This window comes from Erpetoichthys calabaricus, chromosome 15, assembly GCF_900747795.2.
Source record: "Erpetoichthys calabaricus chromosome 15, fErpCal1.3, whole genome shotgun sequence".
Taxonomy (NCBI): domain Eukaryota; kingdom Metazoa; phylum Chordata; class Cladistia; order Polypteriformes; family Polypteridae; genus Erpetoichthys; species Erpetoichthys calabaricus.
The window spans coordinates 53,627,951-53,652,773 of record NC_041408.2 but is presented as its reverse complement, the minus strand read 5'-3'; the positions used below and the strand labels follow the sequence as shown (position 1 = coordinate 53,652,773).

At 38.7% G+C, this 24,823-nt stretch overlaps 1 protein-coding gene and 1 non-coding gene across 2 annotated transcripts in view; both read right to left on the bottom strand.

The window, feature by feature from the left end:
* Positions 1–4,037: 4,037 nt before the first annotated feature.
* Positions 4,038–24,823, bottom strand: part of rbm34 (RNA binding motif protein 34) — a 28,296-nt gene continuing 7,510 nt past the window's right edge. The window contains exons 4-11 of the mRNA XM_028820919.2: positions 17,517–17,724; positions 12,762–12,821; positions 10,535–10,578; positions 9,939–10,022; positions 9,782–9,845; positions 9,659–9,701; positions 7,238–7,356; positions 4,038–4,365 (exon numbers count right to left, since the gene is read on the bottom strand). Of these exons, the coding sequence (XP_028676752.1) occupies positions 4,057–4,365; positions 7,238–7,356; positions 9,659–9,701; positions 9,782–9,845; positions 9,939–10,022; positions 10,535–10,578; positions 12,762–12,821; positions 17,517–17,724 (931 nt within the window). The 3' untranslated portion in view covers positions 4,038–4,056. The remainder of the gene's footprint in view (positions 4,366–7,237; positions 7,357–9,658; positions 9,702–9,781; positions 9,846–9,938; positions 10,023–10,534; positions 10,579–12,761; positions 12,822–17,516; positions 17,725–24,823) is intronic.
* LOC114666317 (small nucleolar RNA SNORA14) lies at positions 4,458–4,596 on the bottom strand. Its single transcript, XR_003718569.1, has one exon. It is a non-coding gene; the product is annotated as a small nucleolar RNA SNORA14 (small nucleolar RNA).

Genomic DNA, 24,823 nt, shown 5'->3' with positions numbered 1-24,823 from the left:
GTCACATAAATCAGAATTTTAAGTAGTAATAAACACTTAACATTGGTCATGTCTTGACTATACTTTTAAATCAAGTTAATAGCAACTTGAAGAAAAAATAAAATAGCAAAAAAAAAAAAAACACCTTACCTCAAATAATAGCAATGAACTAATATAAGATTCAGATGATGGTATTTAAACTTGTGCAGAGAAGTAGAACGGATCACTCAATTTTGGCAATGACAATAATGTGTGGCAAGGTTCCCACTTTACTTTCATTACCTTTCTCTGTAGATGAGTTATCTGGCCATTGGGATTTATTTCACGGTAAATTAAGCACACTCACTTTAATAAACAGAATAATTCAATTTAAGGACATACAGTACACAATGATTATAGAAATGATATACTTACTTAACCACAACTGTACCAACATAAAACGATAGAATGCAACACAAAGACAGCCCAGAAAAAGTTTAATTTAGAGTTATTGTTGAGCTTGTAGTGTTTGTCTAAGATTTTTGATATGGCATTTTTTACTGAAATGCACAGCTGTTTATGAGAAGTAGAGCTACGCCACTACACAGTGACTTAAAACTCTGGCTTTCCATTTAGTCAAAAGCTTGTATAAGTTTAGGCAGCAGTGTTAGTCATGAGCTTGTTACACAGTAACCATTGGTTACTCATTGGTGGTGGGATGCACGTCTCTTTGCCACATGGCCCTTTTGTCATGTCTGTGATGGCTCAAAAGCTCAATCTGGGTTACAGGCCCTTTGCTGTATCTTCTTTAACCCTACAAGGGGGGACGTTGGAACTTGAGTTTAGAGATTAAGATTCACTTCCTGAAGTAATGGTGGTCCTTGCAGGAGTACATCTCAGACCCAGTCATCACAAACACGTGGTAATCAGAGGATTCCAGGGTATTCAGCTGTAAAACCTCTGTGTGTCAGGTGTGGGGAACCCCTTTATGCCCAAAGATTGTTTGTGAGGTACCCAGACCCCCAAACTCAGTGTTTTTTTAAAATCTCCAAACAAAGAATGCTTTTCAGGGAGCAGGAAATTCAACCAATTTCAATCTACCAAAAGGAGTAAATGGAAACATACAATACGTTAATGGAAAGGTGTAGCCTAAGAGGCCTCTTACAGTTCCAGGTTGATGACCACATTTGCCTATAAGTGCAAGAGTATGTCAATCAGTGTAAGCAAAAGCTCAGTTTGCTTTGACAAGCTTATGATGAATTTTTCTCTGGCAAAACACTGAAGCTGTCACCTAATCCTTAATTCATGCCTTTGATTAGCAGATGAAATTCAGTTAGCCATGTTCCTTCTAGAACGCAGGTGGGATTTAGCAGGTGGCGTTTTGCATCTGTCAAGTCTGTGCAGAGATGGTCTTGTGTGCCACTGAAAGTCAAGTAAAATGTCATAATGCACTCTTGTCCTTCACTTGCTTTGCAGGTTTGTATATTTTAAAATGACTTCAAAATTGCATAGACTTTGAAATAAGAGAAGTTCTCAAATTCATTCACGATGTGAACTATAACATTACTACCAGATATGGCTATGCAGTTTATATTTCACAGTTGTTTCCACTATATTGTACATGATAAGGAAGTTTTACATTCAGGGACCAACAAAACGCAGGATTGTAAAAGACAATGCAACTGTTCAATGAAGTACAGCATTTATTGCTTTTGGAAATTGCCTAAGACACATTAGTATACAATGTTGGATCCCCTTGGACTTTCTTTTGGCCATGCCACTGTATCACAACTGTCTTACATGCCTCGGCGATTATATTGAACAAAAATAGATATTTTCTGGAAAACTATAGCAACTTAAACACAGTACTCCAGAGAAGATATTACTACAGTATATAAATGAAGAAAGCGGTTATATTTCAACACTATTTCTGAACTCCTAATTTATTATCTAGTTATTACCCATTATCTTGGGAAGGTTTACACTGCTGAACAATGAGGATTCTGCTTGGAGCATGACAATCAATAACAGTAATGCTATTAATTTTAAAACTAATGTGTTCATTGAAAAAGGCAAAAAAAAAAAAAGTCAAACAGGACTGAAACAATTCACAATTCTAAACGAACATATGTATTTCTCTTAGACAGACAGTCTAAGCAAAATGTTCACAAATGAATAGTCATCCATTGCTTTTACTCTCCATGTGCAGAGTATTTTGGAGAGCTTTATACTATTCTAATTTACAAGATGTGTAGTCATTACATCATGTACAAAGCAGAACTTCTGATGATCAAAGTGTAAAATGCAAAAAATAGCATTAACATTCATAATGCTGCTGGTGTTTTCCACTATGGCAAATTGGAAAGAAAGGTACAGGCAGTCCTTGGGTTATGAGCGACTTCTGTTCCTTTCAAAATTTATGTCTTAAGTAGGGACTTGTACTGAAAATGTCTATTAATGGAAATATCACCAAAAATGCATAATACTTTATTACTAACTTTACAGAAAAGCACTTCAAACCTATTAATAAAATGACACTGAAGCAGTACTGTTACATCCCATACCACAAAACACCAATAATTTAAAATGAACCACAGTGATTTGTACAGTATGGCAGTATGCTTAAATATCCTACAGTTTAGATGATACAGTACCTCACAGAATTATAAAAGGCATACCATTGGCACAAAACCCACCACTAATTGCCAAATTATCTCTCAACAGAGGCTTATTCAGTAATGCTTTCCCTTCCCAGCACCTCTACTCCCCAAGACAACATGGCTGCTAGGTGTATGTAGAGTATTGGGAATCTCAAACAGTAGGTTTTACCTCTCCTCTGCAATATAGACAGCTGCCCATCAAGCTGCACCTACCAGTAACTGAGCTTATTGCTTATTGCATGGCCGAGTGTGCTGCTAGGTATATTTGATTTAGTCCTACTCTCTTTCCTGTGGAATTACTAAGAGTGTCACCTTCCCCCTCGCAAAACAACTTGGATGCATACTTAGGATGATGGGAATTACAACCAGTTGTCAATTGAGTTGTTTACCTGGTGACTGAGCTTAATATGTTTGGTGCTGGTTACATCTGACAGTGCATGCACACAAAAATGATTAAAACTGCAGGACTATTCCTCTCAGGGCGGCACGATGTCGCAGTGGGTAGCGCTATTGACTCGCAGTTGGGAGACCTGGGTTCGCTTCCCGGGTCCTCCCTGCGTGGAGTTTGCATGTTCTCCCCGTGTCTGTGTGGGTTTCCTCTGGGCGCTCCGGTTTCCTCCCACAGTCCAAAGACATGCTAGTTAGGTGGATTGGCGATTCTAAATTGGCCCTAGTGTGTGCTTGGTGTGTGAGTGTGTGTCCTGCAGTGGGTTGGCACCCTGCCCGGGATTGGTTCCTGCCTTGTGCCCTGTGTTGGCTGGGATTGGCTCCAGCAGACTCCCGTGACCCTGTGTTCGGATTCAGCGGGTTGGAAAATGGATGGATGGATGGACTATTCCTCTCCATTAGTGATGACTGCAAAGTATTAATTTGTGTCAAAACTAATTTGCTTAGTTATTAAATAAAAATGTACGTTTCTAGAAAATTGACATTCAGTTAAAAAGAAAGATTTAGAAGTTTTACTGTATGCACTTATTTGCAGCTGAAGCATTGCCATAACCCAGAACTACCTGTACTTCTGGATTATCATTGACAGTCGGTGTATACTAAATAGAAAAAAAGCTGAGCATGGTGTATATTTATAACATATACATATAGATGGTTTAATCTGGAAAAAAGAAATTGTATGGTAACAGATATGAGTTACCATTATTTTTTTTTTGAGCTGTATAAAAAAATGAAATATTTCCCCAGAAATAAAATAATGTCACACTATTTTTATGTTTTAACCATTATCAGAAATACATAGAAGCCTCTCCAGACAAATGCATGCATGTTAGGCTGCTCTTCTAAAGATAAACCCAGTAAAAAAATGTTTTTTATTTTTTTAAAACGTCACAAAGTCTGTCATCAAATGAAGGAAATGTATTCATCTTTCATTTTATATACTGTAATCAATAATAATATAAAAAAAACACATTTACAATGTTGATTTTTACTATTTTCTTTTTCTATCTTTTTTTCTGAATGCTTTTTTTGGTCCTTTACTTTTATTTCTCATCCCATCCTTAGCCATTTCCCCTATAAAAGCAGGGTGAGCATTTTCTTTAAAATATTTTCCAGACTTGCCCTTGGAAGAGCCTTTTGCAGTTGCTTTGGGTGCAGTTTTTTTTCCAGTGTGCACCATTTGTATTGCCAGAGTGTTCTTATTTTGCCTTTGTTTCTTTACTGATCGTTGAACTCTTAATTTTCTTCCCTTCAGTTCTGAGGAATTTAACTTCAATGCCAGTTGCACAGAATCTGCACTCTATTAGACATACAAAAGATTAGAATGTTGTACATTATCACAAAGAAACTTTTCTTTAAACAATTTCTAAATCTGACCACAGAGACACTTACATTTGTCAAAGATCTGAAATAGTGAAGTGCAAACAAAAGACAAGACACTTCACCTTGGAAAGATCTATTTTCTTTGCTTTAGCATTCTTGCTTGTCCCAGAAGCTACCGTCAACTCCAAGGGGGTTTTTAAGAATGCAAATTTTAGAAACCCCATTTTTTAAAGAATTACTTAAATAGGATATCAGTGGAAAATATTGGGGCACATTTGGAGGAAATTTACACATTTGGCGTGATTTCCTCTTTGGAAAACTAAGGAAATACTTTTTTGGCCGAAATAAAAACTTAATTACTATTATATGGACATCTAAAAAACAGCTTAATTCTTTCACTGTATAACCTCCTGTCAAGACAGAGTTTGAATAGGAAAGGTGATAACCGATAGGTTTGGTCCCTTTCTGTGCTTCTTGTTCCTGGATTACAGGGTAGGGTCATGAGCCTGAAGTTTTCTGTAGGCACAAACAAAAGTAAGCTGTATACTACATGTGGTAGACAGGACTTGGAAATTACAAACACAGTTGCAAAGGCAACATGATTTTAATCTTTATTAAATTAGATCAAATAATGTGATGAACTGCACTGAGTAAAAATGTGTGGATTTAGGTATTTAATAGGTTTGACAGCATACTAAATAATTTATTTGAAATAAGTTGGTCTATACAGTTGTATTGATTTAAAATGTAGAATATTGTAAATGTCATTTAATTTAAAGAAATATAACACTACTAGCTGTGTAAGCTCATGTAAAAAGCCCGAGCTCCTAGAAACTATTGAAATCGTCAAAAAAAATGTAAATGTAGAGTCGGCGGTTTCGTTTTGTGGACGTACTCAACCCCCTTGTCTTTTAGCGGCTAAGCGAGTTTCTCTCGTTTCACTTTGGTGACAAGAGTCGCTTTCTTTCAGCTTCATGCTGTAGCCTTGCACTTCTGGGCCAGCCAGACAGGCACACACATTCTTCCACGGTTAGATATTTATATGTAAGTTGAAGGTTCAATGTGGACTTTTTTGTCCATTATTTGTCTGGTTCATCCTAGCTATTCTGTTTGCACCGATACGTAATTCTCATGTTGGAAATGGTTACTGATCATAATAGGGTGTGAGCTGCGGGGCTGATTGCACCCCTAGAGAATACAGATGCTCCTGGGAAAATCCCTGAAAAACGATGGCAGACTACCTTCACATTGCTCCTTACCTTTCTGGCGGCTCTGTCGCGTGATAAGCCTCTCACGCGGAAGTACCGCTTACTTAAAAAGCCTGTACGGGCTCCTGTCAGATTTGTAAATTGATTGTTTTGCTTCTCCCTCTCTCTCTCAGACTTTTTCTGCTCCTGACACGTGCTCCTGACACGTACTCCTTTGAAGAAGAAGATACCTTTGCATAGTTTTAATTGAGAGACGGAACTGTCATCTCTGTCCTGTCAAGGAGCACGTTTAAAACCTTTTAAAAGAGACAAATGTTTGTTTGCAGTGTTTGAATAAAATTCCTGTCTCTTCAACCGCCTCTGTTTCTGTGCAATTCTGTGTCTCAAGCGTGACATGGGTCCACTGTGTCATGTTCCCTATTGACTTCAGCCACACTGGCACTGTTTCTGTCACAAGGTACCAGCGTACAATTAGTAAAGGTTTGTAAATAATGGACTTCACTTCTTCACATATACGTATGTTAACAGAATTTTCAACCCACATTTTAGCAACATCAAACATATACATATTCAGTCTCAGTTAGGGGACGTCAATAATTAATGCAGAATGCTTGTTTCATTTGTTGTACCAGAAAGTTTGACAGCCATGGACACAGCTGGGAGGTCTCAACAAAAAAAGTATCCTGCAGCAGCACACTTCTGTGATTAGCCTTACTTTTTTAGCCCCTACAATGCATTTCTGAGAAGCTGGATTTTCTACAATGACCATTGATAAGATAAAACTGAATAGCTAAGCAAATTTATAAAAAGTAAGTGTCAGACCATTAGTCTCAAAATTTACATTGCACAAACAACATTCATTCTTTTTGCAATGCATTATACATATTTTTAGGCATTCCCTGTATTCTCTTCTAGTCACAGAGTGCCTTTATAAGGTAGGCTTTTTGCTATTTTCACTTATATCCATGTCTTTCATATTGTGTCTTCAGCACTCATCCTTATTAACTGACGTCAATTTCTCTCTCTCTCTCTTTAGCCTTAGTTTTGGATAATGGTTTCATTAATCTCTGGTGATTTTGTGATGTAATCCAGTAATTAAGGCAATTAATATATTCTAATTAATGACACTGTGGTAAAGTGAGGTTCATGGCTAATGGGTGAACTTTAAATAAATAATTGCCACTGTTGCGTTTTTGGGTGGGGATGTGGTAGCATGGGGTGAGCGATTCCCATGCACGATGCGGGAGCGGACAGACCTGCACTTCGTGTACACGTGCAGAATTGCCCACGACCCTAATTGGCACTGGGAGCTCCAGATTGCTGTAGATGTACCATCCCTTTTTAAAAGAAAAGTGATGGGGTTAGGAGGGGAAGAAACAAGATGGGGAGAGAGAACGGAACCATGGTGTAGAGAGAGAGAGCGCGCATCAGGTGAAGAGAAAAACAAAACAAAAAATGCCTAGCAAGAACAAACTACATCATTTGCCAAAACAGAAACCAGCCTGAAAGTGATTATTTTGTCAATTTTACCCAAAACAATTTTTAAAGTCTCTAATAAGGTTTTCATTTTGCAAAATCATCTGCAAATTAAATTAATACTTTCAAATAAAGTTTATACCGAGTAATTCTGCATTTACTTACCTTGAACAGTACATAGCCAAAACCTTTAACAAGGCCAGTATTTCTGTCCTTAATCAGCCTAATACCTTCAATTTCTCCACATTCTAGGAAGTGTTCCCTTAGCTCTTCATCTTTTACATCTAAAGCAGTAAAAAAAAATCATTGTATTTTACCAGAGTGTACAGTAGACTGTATTAGATGGAACCCTAACTCTATAATGAATACACTGGCCTTTACTTTACACCAATTATAAATCCATTATCTTTACTTATTATGAATTAAGAATTAAAGTCGTCTGGTTCTAAGAATCCAATCACTGATTAGTTCTCCAGTATTTCTCTACCATAATCTCTGCTTGAAAATGCTTATGTAGAATTTAAATTCATAGTGACTAGTATGACTTTATACATACAAAGACTTGTCAAAGTCAAAGTGAACTTTATTGTCATCTCAACCATATACAAGTATACAGATAGAAGAAATTGCGAAGCTCAGGGTCCAGTGTAACAACATGACGTGCAATAAATAAATTAAAAATAGAATTAAAATTTAAAATTTAAAAATCAAAAGTTGAAACAGGGCGGCACAGTGGCGCAGTGGGTAGCGCTGCTGCCTCACAGTTGGGACACCTGGGGACCTGGGTTCGCTTCCCGGGTCCTCCCTGCGTGGAGTTTGCATGTTCTCCCCGTGTCTGCGTGGGTTTCCTCCGGGCGCTCAGGTTTCCTCCCACAGTCCAAAGACATGCAGGTTAGGTGGATTGGCGATTCTAAATTGGCCCTAGTGTGTGCTTGGTGTGTGGGTGTGTTTGTGTGTGTCCTGCGGTGGGTTGGCACCCTGCCCAGTATTGGTTCCTGCCTTGTGCCCTGTGTTGGCTGGGATTGGCTCCAGCAGACCCCTGTGACCCTGTGTTCGGATTCAGCGGGTTGGACAATGGATGGATGGAAGTTGAAACACAAACAAGACAAGACATTGTGCAAAGATAGGACAAAGAAGTAGCAGCAAAATTGATGTGTAAGATATGTAATAAATAATAAATAATAGATATAGATAATACAGAAATTATCAGTGTAGGCTAATGGTTGTTTAAGACATGTGTAAACAATGACAGGCCAGAATGTTTCACAGCAGAAGGATAACAAGAGTGTCAAAATACTTAAAGGTCAGTATGAGATTTTCAGTTCTTTTCTACATGCACACTCGTCTTTGCAGGAAAGTGGCTCGCATGTATAAAAGTTCTGTTTTTAGCGGTGGTTGAGGCCGTGTGGTAGGTCCCAGGAGGCAGCCTGGTGTTAAGGAGTCTAACAGCTTGGGGGTAAAAACTCTCTTGCATCCTGGCAGATCTGGCTTTGATGCTGCAGTATCTTCTCTTGGATGGCAGAAGTGTGAAAAGTCCTTGTGAGGGGTGTAAGGGGTCCTGCACAATGCTGCAGGCCTTGCGGACACTGCGTTTGTAAAATATGTCCTGTAGTGAAGGGAGAGGCACCCCAATAATGTTCTCTGCTGTCTTCACTATTCTTTGCAGGCGCTTGTGGTCAGATATGTTGCAGTTGCCATACCAGACAGTGATGCAGCTGGTCAGAACACTCTCAATGGTGCCTCTGTAGAACATGGTGAGGATGGAAGGGGGAAGACTTGCTCGCTTCAGCCGGCTCAGGAAGTGTAGTCTCTGCTGGGCTTTCTTGATTAGTGATGAGGTGTTATGTGTCCATGTAAGTTCCTCAGTTATGTGCACACAGAGGAACTTGGTACTCCTAACAGTCTCCACATCTAAACCGTTGATGCTGAGTGGGATGTGGGCAGGACGTGATTTTCTGAAGTCCACGATTATCTCTTTTGTCTTGTTGACATTGACAGATAGGTTGTTGTCTTCACACCATGCGGACAGCCGTTCCACCTTATCTCTGTATGCTGTTTCATCATCCCTGCTTATCAGTCCCAGCACCATCGTATCATCTGCAAACTTGATGATGTGGTTGGTGTTGTGCGTGGCTGTGCAGTCGTGAGTCAGCAGGGTGAACAGCAGTGGACTAAGCACGCAGCCCTGTGGTGCTCCAGTGCTCAGTGCGATAATGCTGGAAGTGTTGCAGCCCATCCGAACTGACTGGGGCCTCTCTGTCAAGAAGTCCAGGATCCAGTTGCAGAGGGTGGTGTTCAGGCCCAACCTGCTCAGTTTTACAACCAGCTTTGGTGGGATGATTGTGTTGAAGGCAGAGCTAAAGTCTATGAATAGCATACTGTGAGAGAGTTTTCAGTATTAAAGGTGAACACCACAATTTAAGCATGTAACACTAAATGTATATTATAAACTCTGGCCATGAGAAAACTTCTTTGCCTTGTTTGAAAAATGAGCTATTATAGAATGGCTCCTTCTTGAGCACAAAAATGACTTTGAGACACTACTTTATTTTTTCATGTTAAGCCTATGAAAATAAGGTTACTTACCATAAGCAAGATTTCCCACAAAGACAGATTTCTTGTGGTCATGCTATAAGAGAAGAAATTTAAATGGGAAATAATGTAAAAGTTAACAGAAACTGAAATTGTCTGCTTGTGAAGAATACCTACTGAATCACTCCTAGATGCAAGGTCCACTTTGATATGGTATCCATGTTCAATTTCATTTCCATTCCTACCAAAAAAAAGGTTTAACCCGTTTGGAAATTCCATACTGTAAATCCACTTCTACCAAAAAAAAACCAAAAAAAAACAAAAACACACACACCTCTGTAAAGCATTCAGTGCATCCGTTTCGCTCTTGAACACAATGTAGGCATTGATGCTGGTTGCGTTTGGATGTACAATCCGTCTGCATAAATAAAAAAAACGAAGAAAGGTGAACCGATGCAGAATTTTTCAGGAGGCACATTCCATCATAAAAAGATGAAGATCATGAGTAACTACAAGAACATACAAAGGAAGTTAAATTTACATTCTTCTGACTTTTAAGGTGCATCCCAGAGAACCAGATTGAAAGTAAAAATTAATTTGCTTCTAAATTGTCAATTTGAAACTCAACTCTTAATATTAAACAAACTGCAGAAGGACTTTGAAATTAGCCAAAAACTAAAATTTGAATACTTCAATAAAAAAGAATGTATGTTGAAATACATTCAAAAGCAGCTTAGTACGCATATATGTTGGTACTATGTACTGTATGCTTTTTCATATCTCATGAATATAATAAAAACAAGTTGATGGTATATGATCACCAGGTTAAAAACCCTCATTCTACAAAAGAGAGCACTGGATGGAATTAACTGTTTCATAGATAGTAAGGCCATAAGTCTAAATAAGGTAAAGGACTGACAACAGACTTACTTAATTGTTGCAACTTTTTTTAACATCTTTTTTTCTCCACGAACCTATATTGAAGATAAATCATTGATAAACAGAAGGAACTGATGCAAACATAACAGAGCATTGAGAGGACCATAAGCACCAAGAATCCAAAACACATCTTGCATTAACTAACATTTATTTACATATCACCAATAAAAGCAAGCTATGATATTATTTAATTTTAGTATAAATAATTGCATGTATGCAAGAGCAGCTTTAATAGTTACAGTGGTGTCAGAGTCTGGTCTTAAAGCACATCTAAATTATAAACCCTAAACATCAGCAGGAGTGCAACAGGCAATTTTACTAACAGGTGATCTTTTAGATAGTTTTTTACTTTTTTAAATTGGTGGTGCTGCAAGAACACATCTAAACAAAAATTGTCTGGTTGTGAATCAATTTGCTGATCTGAATGTATTATCTTGCCTACAAATATTCAACATTTACATACACACTAAAACTTAACTATATAATTGTAAACCACTATTTTTAAACTATCCATTTTCGTATCTGCTTAGTCCAATTATGACTACAGGGTGAAAGAGCATCACAGATGCATGATTGGTATTTTTCCAATACATTTGCTTTAAGTTAGTGTGAGCATTCTTCATTTCAACGGATAAGCACTGAATTTCACAATGCGTTGCACTGGTCTGCACCAAAATTCTCCCATGCAAAAAAAAAAAAAAAAAAAAAAAAATCTGAAATTGGAATTTCTTTACCACAAACTGCATATATTTTTCATGCTCAGATTATTTGAAGTACATCATGAGCTGTAAAATTGCAGCCTTCCTTGTTCTTAATGTTAGTTTGTAGCACTGCCACATAAAGATAATGTTTTCTGCTGTCGATCAGGTGTTGGGGGGGAACAGTCTTCCACAGCGGTGCCCCAGAGGTGGAACTTCCGGTTTGTTCGGGGAGTAATTTGCATAAAGCGCGCCGTTTTAAAGAGAAAAAAAAATGGAGGAGAAGGGGTGTGAAAGAAAAGCATCGGATAATAAAAAAGGCAGATCAGCTACTGCACTGGCCATGAAAGAAGCAGAACAGTGGACAATCTACGGACCTATTTATTATCTATGGAACGGGAACTGGGGGGAATGAATACTGTTGATATGTAGGTACATGTATATGTGTGTGGCGCTGCAATTTAAGGGCTACTTAGGTTCAGGCGGGGTGATTCAGGTGTAAGGGATTGTATTTTGTTGTTTATTTGATGTACTGCAAGGATAAATATGGACTATGGTTTTCGGTGGCCTATAAATGCATTGATATTAAGGGATTGTTTTGTTAGAATAAAGTGTATCCGGGGAATTTATTAAGGTGTGATATTGGCCTATCCTTTTTTCATCTGCCTTTATCTAGGACAGAATAGTGGTAGCAATAATCTCAGGCTAGTGCTCGAGACGAATTGTTACAAGTTGAATTAGAAATAACACAAAATCAAAAGAGTTAGGTAACACATTTTTTTGCTCTCAATCAATATTTTTTTTAACTCCTTCAAAACAGATGCCTTTTATGTCCAGAAATATGCAAGGTCATGTTAATACATCTCATTTCTTAACTAGGTAGTAGGTAAACAAAGGATTACAAAAGGAAAAAAAACTACCAAGTGACTACTTTCATGAGTAATAATTATGTTTAAACAATTATATGTCTAAATAGTTAATTTCAAAAATTATATATTTTTTCTCTAATATAGTATTTTTTTCACTTTAAACCTTCATGTCTCCAAAACTGGGTGTGACAGCACTTATGTTGCCTGGTTTGAATTCAAATCTACAAAGAACACCTCAGATTTTTGACAGGAGTGGTTTTTTGCAGATCAGTGTTATTAGAGCCAATCAAGTCAAACATAAGGATGTGTTGTTCTGCTTTTTAGTTCTGCCACCTGCCATGGTTGGACAGTTGCTATTTGCCATTGTATTAGATCCAGCAAATTTTCAGGTGATTTCCAAAAACAGTCAGACTGCTTTTTTTACTTATAAACCCTGCTATGCTTATTGATTATAGAGTGTCCATTTTAAATCACTAATTTTCAAAGCTAAGATCTCTTAATCATTTAAGATATTTAGGTAATTCACAGATACTGGTTTTCCCATGTACCTGTATCATAATCACAGAACTTAGAGAAACCTAATTTTTTTTTTTTTACCCACACATGCAACTAGGAGCAAACCAAAATTCAAAGAAAAAAAAAAACACTTACCACCGAGCGAAAACGCATAGATTCAATGGATCCATATTCCTTAAATAAACTTTTGAGTGTCTAACAAAAAATAAAATAAACACATTAATACAGTGTTCCAAATGCCAAAAAATGTTAATTTTACAAATTAAACATTTAACATCCTAGAAATGCCAGAAGTAAGTAACATCAGAAATCACTAAACAGATGTCGGAAGCCTGCATATGCTAATAATAATTTCATAGTAAATTAAATCAAGGATTACCAAATTAGCTACTGGTTTTAGTTACAAACATAATGTTATTCAGTAGCCAATACCTACCGGTTACTGGACTGCAGTCTAATTCTACATATTACTTTTCTTGTTCCTATATTTAAAATTTCAATATATCAATAGTGATTGACTTGGTGTCCTATCCAGGTTTGGTTTCTGGCTTGTGGTGCAATGGGTCCTGTCCCCCGTGACCCTGAATTGGATTAAATAAGTATATCAGCATAGGAGAAAAGTGGACAACTTTGTTTCTTGATGAATTGAAAATTGTCTGAATCTTAACATCGGCAAAACCAAGGAAATGGTTATTGACTTTTGCCACAACAAATAGCCTCTCTGTCCGGAAGTGGATGAAGAGGTGATGCACTCAAAGTACTTGGGGGTCCACATCAATGACAGGCTGGACTGGTATTGTAACACAGAGCAACTATATAAGAAAGGGTAGGACAGGCTCTTTTTTCTTAGGAGACTGTGTTCCATTAATGTGAGAAGTGACATCCTTCATATCTTCTACAACTCTGTGATAATCAGTGTGATTTTTTAAAATAAATTCAAGACAGACCCAACGAATCAACAAGCTAATTTAAAGAGCAAGCTCAGTTATGGGACATTCGCTTGACCCCTGAAGGTAGTAGCAAAGGACAGAATTAAAACAAAACCATGTGCCATTGTGAACAATTCTGCACATCCACTTTCTGACACACTAACACTGAGGACTTTAAGCCAACAAATCATTTAGCAGAAGTATGTCATGAAACACTACTGAGGTTCCTTTATACTAACAGCAATATACCTGTGTAATGCCTCACTGTGACTATAACTGCCAAGTCAGAAATTTTGTTTTTTAATTTTCTTCCATTTTAGTCATTCTGGTGTGTGTATGTATATCTACAGTATTTATTAATTTAAAGAGCTTCAGCAAAAGTTTAAATTACTTCATGGTGACAAGTTCTATCTATCTATCTATCTAGTAGATGAATGGAGGCAAAAGTACCCAATTATTTTTCTTTAAGAATTTTAACTACAGTGATCCCTCCTCGATCGCGGGGGTTGCGTTCCAGAACCCCCTGCGAAAGGTGAAAATCTGCGAAGTAGAAACCATATGTTTATATGGTTATTTTTATATTGTCATGCTTGGGTCACAGATTTGCACAGAAACACAGGAGGTTGTAGAGAGACAGGAACTTTATTCAAACACTGCAAACAAACATTTGTCTCTTTTTCAAAAGTTTAAACTGTGCTCCATAACAAGACAGAGATGACAGTTCCGTCTCACAATTAAAGAATGCAAACATATCTTCCTCTTCAAAGGAGTGCGCATCAGGAGCAGAGAATGTCAGAGAGAGAGAAAGAAAAAAGCAAACAATCAAAAATCAATAGGGCTGTTTGGGCTTTTAAGTATGCGAAGCACGGCCGGACAAAGCAGCTGCAAGGAAGGGAGCAATGTGAAGGTAGTCTTTCAGCATTTTTTTTAGAGGAGCGTCCGTATCCCCTAGGCCAGTGTGCGAACAGTCCCTCTGCTCACACCCCCTCCGTCAGGAGCAGAGAATGTCAGAGCGAGAGACAGAGAAAAGCAAACAATCAAAAATTAACACGTGCTGTTTGATCTTTTAAGTATTCGAAGCACCGTGCGGGAAGCATGTTACTTGACAAAGCAGCTGCAAGGAAGGGAGCAATGTGAAGGTAATCTTTCAGCATTTTTAGACTAGCGTCTGTATCGTCTAGGGGTGCGAACAGCCCCCCTGCTAACACCCCCTCCGTCAGGAGCAGAGAATGTCAGAGCGAGAGAGAGAAAAGAAAACAATCAAAAATCAATACGTGCTGTTTGATCTTTTAAGTATGCGAAGCACTGTGCGGGAAGCATATCGCTTGACAAAGCAGCCACAAGTTAGCCCAGCAAGGAAGGGAGTAATGTGAAGATAGTCTTTCAGTGTTTTTTGAGGAGCGGCCGTATCCTCTAGGGGTGCGAACAGCCCCCGTGCTCACAATATATTTGAGGAGTTTTATTTAATACGTAATACGCGCTTTGGTTGGGTAGCTTCTCAGCCATATGCCAATAGCATCCCTTGTATGAAATCAACTGGGCAAACCAACTGAGGAAGCATGTACCAGAAATTAAAGGACCCATTGTCCACTGAAACCCACGAACCAGCGAAAAATCCGCAATATATATTTAAATATGCTTACATATAAAATCCGCAATAGAGTGAAGCCGTGAAAGTCGAAGTGTGATATAGCGAGGGATTACTGTATTGTTAAAATAGTTTTTTGATTAAAGGGGAAAAAAACTTGTGTTCATAAGCTTGTGCATGAAAATTTCACTCCCTTAAGCCAATGTCACATTACATGATTTCTAGCTTTGGAGTACAGTCAGCCTTGCCAACCACATTTGCCGATCTCCGGACCATGTCAATTTAAATGGCAGCTAACAGCATTCTTCCTGACAGAGCCAGGACTGTACATGTACATTTTTATTCCTCATCACTGCATTATATACACTGTACTCATAACCCACCCTCTGACGAAATACAAAATCAAACATGCTTTTGTTGTAGGATATCTCACAATATGTGACCGGCTTTATGGGCGGTGCGCCACTAATTGCCTTTAAGTTCCAAACAATGGCTACAACTTAAAATCACTGGTCAAGTCACCTAATGTGACATTAATTTTATTTTGTTTTCCCAATCAGTTCACAAAAGCAATTTGAATCTAGCTTTCCATTTGTTTAGATTTCAGCAATCAAGAACCATAATCTGCTTCATACTAAAATGATACTGATTACATGTTTAAAAAAAAAGATAAATACTGTATATAAGTGAAACTCATATATAAATACTTCCCATTTTAGTAATTTATTAGCACAGTTTTATAAATTGCAGCCTAATACTACAACAGATGAACAGTAAGGATTGTCCCACTGGAATCACTTTAATGAATTCAAAAATTGATAAAGTTCTAATTTTATGGGCAACAAGTACAAGCTAGGAGTTTCTCTAGAAGAAAGTTGATTTTGTTAAAAAGCATTTACACGCAGAATTAAATAGGTTCTACACATTTTATCACTATTAGACCGTAAACTGTTTCCATTGATACTGATGCACAAAGGTTGCTAAATTACAAATACTAAATCAGCAATAATGCGATCAAAAAAACCTTACACAATTCACCTTTATGTCCTCTCACCACCCTAACCCAGAATGAATACAAGGGATGCACGGATACCACTTTTTTGAAAAACGAGTACGAGTACGAGTACTTGCATTTCAGTACTCGCCGATACAGAGTATTTAATAAAAACATGATTAGGTATACCCCATGTCTGGAGCATTTCCTCAAACACATGCGCTATAGCCTAGCTGGTGTGCGAGCCGCGGAATTGTTTCGCATGTAATATGGCTCGTTGCGGCATGAAACTCTCGTCTATCCACTGGGAGGTTAGGCTAATTAGCGACACGGGGCTAACACTGCTTGTTCAAATATCCGTGGTGAAACTAAACGCAGAGGAGGCTTGCAGTAGGCTGTGGATATGTTTTTTCACGGAGTTGTGTAGTTTAGGCAGCTCCGTGTCAGTCATGTAGCGGCGGCGTGGGACATCATATCTGGGCTCCAGAACATGGAGGAGACGCAGGAATCCCACATTTTCTACCTCCGAGAGTGGCTGGTCACTCAATGCAATGTACTCGATAATTGCCTGTGTTATTTTCACAGCACGTGGATTGTCTCTGGACATTTTCTCTCGTCTTGCAAGAGTTTGCTGCAGCGTGGGTTGTGTTGGTTTAGAAGCGTGGGTAAACTCTTTGTACTCGTTGTCGTGTTGGGATTTTAGGTGCTTGATTAAATTACTTGTGTTAAATGCGCTACCTTTTGAGCCTCCTCTGGACAATTTCGCTGAGCACAATTTGCAGTCCGCCTTTGTTTTGTCGTCTTCATTCACTTTGAAATAGTTCCACACGGCTGACATCTCTCGCCTCGCCTTCTCCCCGCTCTGAGCTGCAGCCGGGGCCTGGGGGCGGGCACTCGGCGCCTGTGATTAACCCCTTACACGCCGCTCAAACATAGACATTTCTCAGACCGTGATATCGGGGGACTTTTAACGAGTACGAGTACTTTAGAAAATGTGGTATCGAGGCCGATACCAGATACTGGTATCGGGATCGGTGCATCCCTAATGAATACTTTGCAAAATCATGGAACCCTTAAATTATGCTCTTAATCACAGTTGCAAAGCACAATTTGGAAAACAGAAGTATTAATTTTATGACCATAAATCCAATTAAACTTTTTACTATACGAGTCTGTTGCTTTGTACTGTACTAAATACTTCATTCTGTTTGCAAAATAAGAAAGGTGCAACATAAATTACCTTTTAAAATAAAATGTTTACTATGAAACTACAGTTCCCGTATAGTGTTATACATAGTTTTGTCACTTAGGTTAATTCAAAATGCTACCTTTTTTAGGAAATGCATAAAATGTATATAGTAGCATGCATGACCATTTACCTTTTCAGTGCAACTGATAGGCAAGTTGCCAACAAAGATTGTTCTTTTGTTTTTCAGCCTTTCCTCTGCCCAGTTTATCTTTTTCTTTTTCCGCTCATGTTGAAAGTCTTCAAACGAAGCCTCAGATGGAGATGCCTTAGATTTCTTCTTTGTTTTGGACAATGTTAGTTTTCCTTTTTCTTCTTCTGCTGTTTTCAGTGAGCTCTCCCTATAGGAAAAATGAAACATCAACAGAAGACATTTTATATTTAAATTCTGCAAAGATAATTAATGTAATATAAATTAAAATATCAAGGAAATTGTAAATTCAGAGATGTGTCACTTATATTAATAAAATAAAAAAAAATGTTGAGCATGTAATAAAGCAAGCAAAAAAGCTCCTATCAGTCCTTGCATAGCAATAAATTAGCATACTAGTAAAGTTAATTGATACAAGGTTATTAACAAAACCTGATATTAAAATTACAATAAAATGGGCTTTCAGGCAGCTGGGAATATTAATGATTTTCTCTGACAACAATTTGCTCTCATATAAATAGCCGGCTTTTTTATTTTTGATAATTATCAATATTTTACAGTGCTCTTCCTGGGTATGACGTTAATCTGAATCCATCCCTGCAGGTTGGAGGGCCTACATGCAGGGATCTTGGGGGTTGGTGGCAGAATTGGCACTCCAGCCACCATAAAAAACCTCACACTATTCCACTCCATCTGAACTAGTGTGGTGCTGAGGTGTCGCCCATCACATGGCTACACTCGGGTCCTAATCTGGATCCTGAGGTGGTTTGTCGTGTGGCGGGTGCGGCAATGTGCTGTTTCAGTGTGTGTTCCTAACCTCCTCTCTTCCTCTTTTCCTTTTTGTTATGGATTGCTTGCCTTTGATTTCATTCTTGTGCTATATGAGAAAGCATTTCTTGGGCTCTGCTGAAAGAAAGGCCAGGGAAGATATTTTGTTTTTCTAAGACTTCTAGAAATTAAGGAGCAAAACTCCTAGTTATGCAATAATTGGCTTATTGTATCTAAACAATACTATCCTAAAATTAAAAAACTTTTGCATGTTGAGACCTAACAAGCCCCTCAACCACAGGACACAATGGAGTCCCGCTAGTGCCGATCTGCTCAGCACTGGGACTTTTTAATTCCTACCCTCTGTAACCATCCACATTACAAACATCTGCACATTCCTACAACATCTGGAGAAGGTAACAGATGTGCCAAAAAACCCTCAGTAGACTGCTCTGTTGACTTATACCCTGGGTTGCCTGAAAGAGGCTGCTTGTGGACTTGTGTGTTGAATGACTTTTTAGTACAAGCCAAACATAAGCTTATTATTTGTAACATGATGGATTTGTGTTCTTATGGTTATTTTGTCACCAATGTGATGCTGATGTTCCTTTTTAATTCTAAATAAACTAATTGCCGGTAGCCTACTGTTGACCGATGTTCCCACCAAAATGCACACATCTTTCAGTTTCAGCTCACAAGATTTTCCAGGAACTCATAAAGAAGTAAGTCTTGAAATCCTCCTGTCAAAAGTTTTCTAAGCGGGACAGCAAGGCAGCCAACTTTCCAATTATTAAATTTTGGCATGGAAATTCTATAGGCAAATCCTTTGAAAACTAACAAAGTGATCTGTTCAGTTTGACATATGCTGACATATCAAAAACATTATTCAAGTACAGTATGGTGGTTATTCACTTTGAAGTAATGTGCTTGAGAAAAACAACGATACAAAGCTTACCTGCTAAATACTTCAACAAACAACCTAGATCTGAAAAAGAAAAGCCTACCATCTGATTTCAGTTCAAGCTGTTAAATCAAAGATGGACCCCAGAAATGACAGGTCAAAATTAAGTCCACTATCATGTTGACAAAATCAGTTTATTGAATATTCTGAAAAAACAAACTTTTTACTTATAATGGTACTTTAAGTGTAACTGGTTTGAAGACAAAATAGCAGATAAAGCCACTTTCTGTAAAATGAGCAAACATAAATTCACACTGATGTGTCTCTGTGAACCGTTGAGATTTCTAAAGTATAATATGGAATGCAACATAGCCCACCTCATCAGATCTTTTTATAGTAAGCTTGAACATTTTCTCATGCTTGGACTCTAATTAGCTCTTTTGAAGGCATAAAAGGGATCTTTCAGTGCCACTGTGTTTTATTTACAGTAGAACCTCTGGTCACAAACGTTTCCGAACATGTACAACTCGGGTTACAATCAAAAAGTGTGCCAGAATTTTGCATCTGTTTACGACCACACTCTGGTGGCGAACAAAAACACTGGTGACCAGCTTCCCTACCCGCGTTCGTATGCACCAATGATTTCCCATTCTCTTTTTCCCATTTTCTTTTGTTTGCATATACAGGGCCTAACAAAGCAGCTGATGTTGCAAAAGGAGTTATAATGTTAACCAAGTAGAGGCCTCAAGTGCTGGAAGAGGTGGAAAAACTGTTGCTAGTGTGGTTGAATGAGAAGCACCTTGCAGGGGATAGTGTAAGCGAGCCGATCATATGCGAGAAAGCCAGGAAGATTCATGGCGATTTGCTGAAAAAAAATCCTTCTTCGAGTGGAGAAGGTGAGGAATTTAAAGCCAGTAGAGGATGGTTTGAAAAGTTTTACAAGAAAAGTGGCATTTAATTTTTTTTCCCTGTGCTTAACACTTATAAAAAAAAAAGTATTTACAGCGAGCGGTTCGTAAGGGTCTAGCACAAACTCTTACAATGTTAGTTTTCTCTGTTGTTCAAGGTTTTCTCAGTGTTATTCAATGTTTTTACATTTAGTTTACTATTACACTGTGCATTCTATTGTATAATTAACTATTTTTGTGCTTAAAGAAATATATATTTAAATACAGTTCGTACGGTCTGGAACTGATTAATTGTATTTACATACAATCTTATGGGGAAATTACGTTCGGGTCGCGTCCAGAGTTTTGGAACGAATTACGGTCGTGACCAGAGGTACCACTGTATTTAGTTTTTTTTTCTTTTCAGCTTCTGGCATTTGTGTCTTTTGCAATGCTGTAAAAATTTCATATTATTACATATGAGTCTATAATTACTGCATATTCTTAGTACTCACAAGGTAATGTAACTGAACATCTTTACTCACATCCACCCAGTCTTTAAAGACAGCACTGCTACTGACCACCTTTTCTTTCTCACTGAAATAGTTATGTGCTATATGGCCAAGTAGCCTAACGAGCATAACTGGTGTTCAGCGTCTAGACAAGAAATTTCCTAAATATGAACATACAGTGAAGAATATATAGAAAGGTCCCACGTGGGAGTACAGTAATCCCTCCTCCATCGCGGGGGTTGCGTTCCAGAGCCACCCGCGAAATAAGAAAATCCGCGAAGTAGAAACCATATGTTTATATGGTTATTTTTATATTGTCATGCTTGAGTCACAGATTTGCGCAAAAACACAGGAGGTTGTAGAGAGACATGAACGTTATTCAAACACTGCAAACAAACATTTGTCTCTTTTTCAAAAGTTTAAACTGTGCTCCATGACAAGACAGAGATGACAGTTCTGTCTCACAATTAAAAGAATGCAAACATATCTTCCTCTTCAAAGGAAACAGAGAGGAAAGCAAACAAATCAATAGGGCTGTTTGTCTTTTAAGTATGCGAGGCACCGCCGGTACAAAGCTGTTGAAGGCAGCAGCTCACACCCCCTCCATCAGGAGCAGGGAGAGAGAGAGAGAGAGAGAGAGAGAGACAGAGAAAAACAAAGTCAAAAATCAATATGTGCCCTTTGAGCTTTTAAGTATGCGAAGCACCGTGCAGCATGTCGCTTCAAGAAGCAGCATGTCGCTTCAAGAAGCAGCTGCACACAGAAGGTAGCAACGTGAAGATAATCTTTCAGCATTTTTAGACAAGCGTCCGTATTGTCTAGGTGTGCGAACAGCCCCCCTGCTCACACCCCCTACGTCAGGATCTGAGAAAGTCAGCGCGAGAGAGAGAGAGAGAGAAAAAGTAAGTTGGGTAGCTTCTCAGCCATCTGCCAATAGCGTCCCTTGTATGAAATCAACTGGGCAAACCAACTGAGGAAGCATGTACCAGAAATTAAAAGACCCATTGTCCTCAGAAATCCGCGAACCAGCAAAAAATCCGCGATATATATTTAAATATGCTTACATAGAAAATCCGCGATAGAGTGAAGCCGTGAAAGGCGAAGTGCGATATAGCGAGGGATCACTGTACTTTGAGCAAACCACAAACAACAATAAAAGCAACTGTGTAATCAATTATGTTCCAGTCTGGTTTGTGGAATTCAAAAGAACCTGATAAACAAAAGGAAAAAAAAAAACATATGGCTTTAAATATAGTTGTATACAGAGGTTCAAGACTCAGAAAAGCTGCAAAAATATAAATCTACCAAAAAAGATAAAATGATAAATTATGTTGGTTAATAAACTTTTTACTTTGTTTCTACAGAAAGCGGTTTACTAAATGTCTAACAGGCTGTGTGAAGAACATGTCTTAATGGGGTATTGGAAGTATTTGTATTTAATCTAAAGTTTAAGGGGCTAGGGCTGTCTAGGGCTGCTAAAGCAACTGCTGCAATGCAAGCGAGATATTTTTATGAAACATTCAGAAGATAACTCTCCATATTGATTGCTGGTGCAAAAATAAACGCCTCATTGAGTCCTTTCTGAGCATATCTGCACGTTTCCAAAATCTTTAAGAAATGCAAACTGTGCCCACATTGCACAATTTCCATTCAGTAGCCATGATTTAAGGATATTTAAAAAAAAAAAAAAAAAAACCTGAAAAAATATTCCCTCAAAATAAAAAATGGTCAAACGTTCATAAAACTAAATGGAAAATTAAACAGATTAAAATAGTACAGAAGTAAAACTAATGTTAAAATTAGTATAGAAATAAAAACTAACTTAAAAATGGAAATAATCCATATTACTAACCGAGAATGGAAGGCATGGACACAGGTACACGGCGATGGGACCATGAGACATAGCGCGCAGGTGCCTACAGCGCGCGTCTCATAAACCGCAAGCGAAGTCTGATCCACCGTGAATGAAGGATTCACGGCCCAAAAACAAAAGAGCTCAACTAACGTAAATAAGACATGAAGCAATAACGCGCCCATAGCTAACGACTAATGACACAGCCACACAAAAAAGAGGATTCTGCGCTGCACCCCAGAGTCAAACGGAAGAGGCTACGGAGGCCCCACAGGTCCACAAAGATAGTACAGAAGGCGCGGGAAAGTACGGAAGGCACGGGAAAGTACGAAAGGCGCAGGCGCCTACAACGCGCTTCTGAACTAAACGTCCACACTACACAGCATGGTCCACGCGCTTCTAACACACCGCAAGCATAAACACGAGATAGTACAGAAACCCCACAGATCCGGACTGCACAACATATGTGAGTCACATTACAGTAATACAATATTAAGCACTTTACACATGGACAACTGTATGTAGCCCTCTCAAGAGAGTACAGAACCCTACACGTCCACACTACACAGCATAGTCAAACCCGACATAGTACGGTAGGTGCAGGCGCCTACAACGCGCTTCGAAAGCACCGCAGGCAAAAACCCAAGATAGTAATGAAGCCCCAATGATCCGGACTCCACAGCATATGTGAATCAGATTACAGTAATACAATACTATAAGTACTCACAGAAAACACAAACAGAAGAGGCTTCGGTGTCCCGCCCCACAGTCAAACCAGAGAAGGTAGGGAGTCCACAAACGTCCACAAAACACAGCATAGTCAAACCAGAGATAGTACGGAGGGTGCATGCGCCTATACACCCCAAGCGAAGGAGCCACGGCTCAGAAACGAAAGAGCTCAACTAACGGAAATAAGTAATTTTAACAGTACGTGCGATTATCTATATACTAACAGTAAACAACGTATAACTAATGGAGTCACGGTCACGGCTCCAAAACGAGAAACACCATTAACCCAGCCGGATTACCACAACACAGTCTTAACCGACTGTATGTGGCCTTCTCAAGAGAGTACAAAACCCTACACGTCCACACTACACAGCATAGTCAAACCCGACATAGTGCGGAAGGTGCAAGCGCCTACAATGCGCTTCTAAAGCACCGCAGGCAAACACACGAGATAGTACAGAGGCCCCGAAGATCCGGAATCCACAGCACATGTGAATCACATTACAGTAATACAACACTATAAGTACTCACAGAAAACACAAACAGAAGAGGCTTCCGCGTCCCGTCCCACAGTCAAACCAGAGAAGGTACGGAGTCCCCAAACATCCACAAAACACAGCATAGTCAAACACGAGATAGTATGGAAGGCGCATGCGCCTATGCACCGCAAGCGAAGGAGCCACGGCTCAGAAACGAGAGTTCAACTAACGGAAATAGGTCATTTTAACAGTGAGTGCAATTACCCATATTACTAACAGTAAACAATGTATACCTAATCAACAAATCCCAAGGACAGACCATGGACAGAGTCAGCCTTTACCTCTCTGAGCCTGTATTTAGACATGGACAACTTTATGTAGCCTTCTCAAGAGTTCGGCATGCATGTGACGTTAACGTCAAGATTATAGTAACTCCATACCAAGGAAAACTCATTCAAGGACAACACGCCGTCTTTACTAAAAATGTGGTGTGTGAAGATATCCTTTGTACGTCATCTACACCTTTACACTCCAATATATCTCATACATAGATCTGCGCAAACTCAAAGACATTCTATACTTACATAACATAACAATTAAACTGCTATTGTCATTTACATATATTACATAGACCTACAGATGTCGTAACGGTGAACATGATACATATGTGAAAATTACCAGGACAGACAATAATCTCTTTCAAATCTATTTCGGGTTACCCAAGAGCAGGGGTTGGCGAGCGAAGCGAGCAGGGGGCAGAGCCCCCTAGTAGAACATTAAACAGATATCATTCTGGGAGAATTAGCTTTTAGGGTTAGGTGATCAACAGTCCAGCTAATCCCTATCACAAAGAACATTAATGAGAGATTTGGGTTAACTCAATAATTATTTGGAAAAAGGAGTGATCAGTGGGAAAGGGAACCACTTTATGTGGCAATGATGCAAAGAGCTAACCATTTATAGTTAAGGTTCTCCAAAAGTACTTCTTGGTGTGAACAACAAGCACGCTACGAGATTTCACTACCATTGCTACTATTCTCCACTGTCTCACTCTCTCTTCTTGGATCCTAGAAAATTAAAATGTTATTTTATATCAATGAGTAATTACACTGAAAAGGCAGAAGTGTGATTTGCCAAGACAGTTTGTAATACATCCTATGT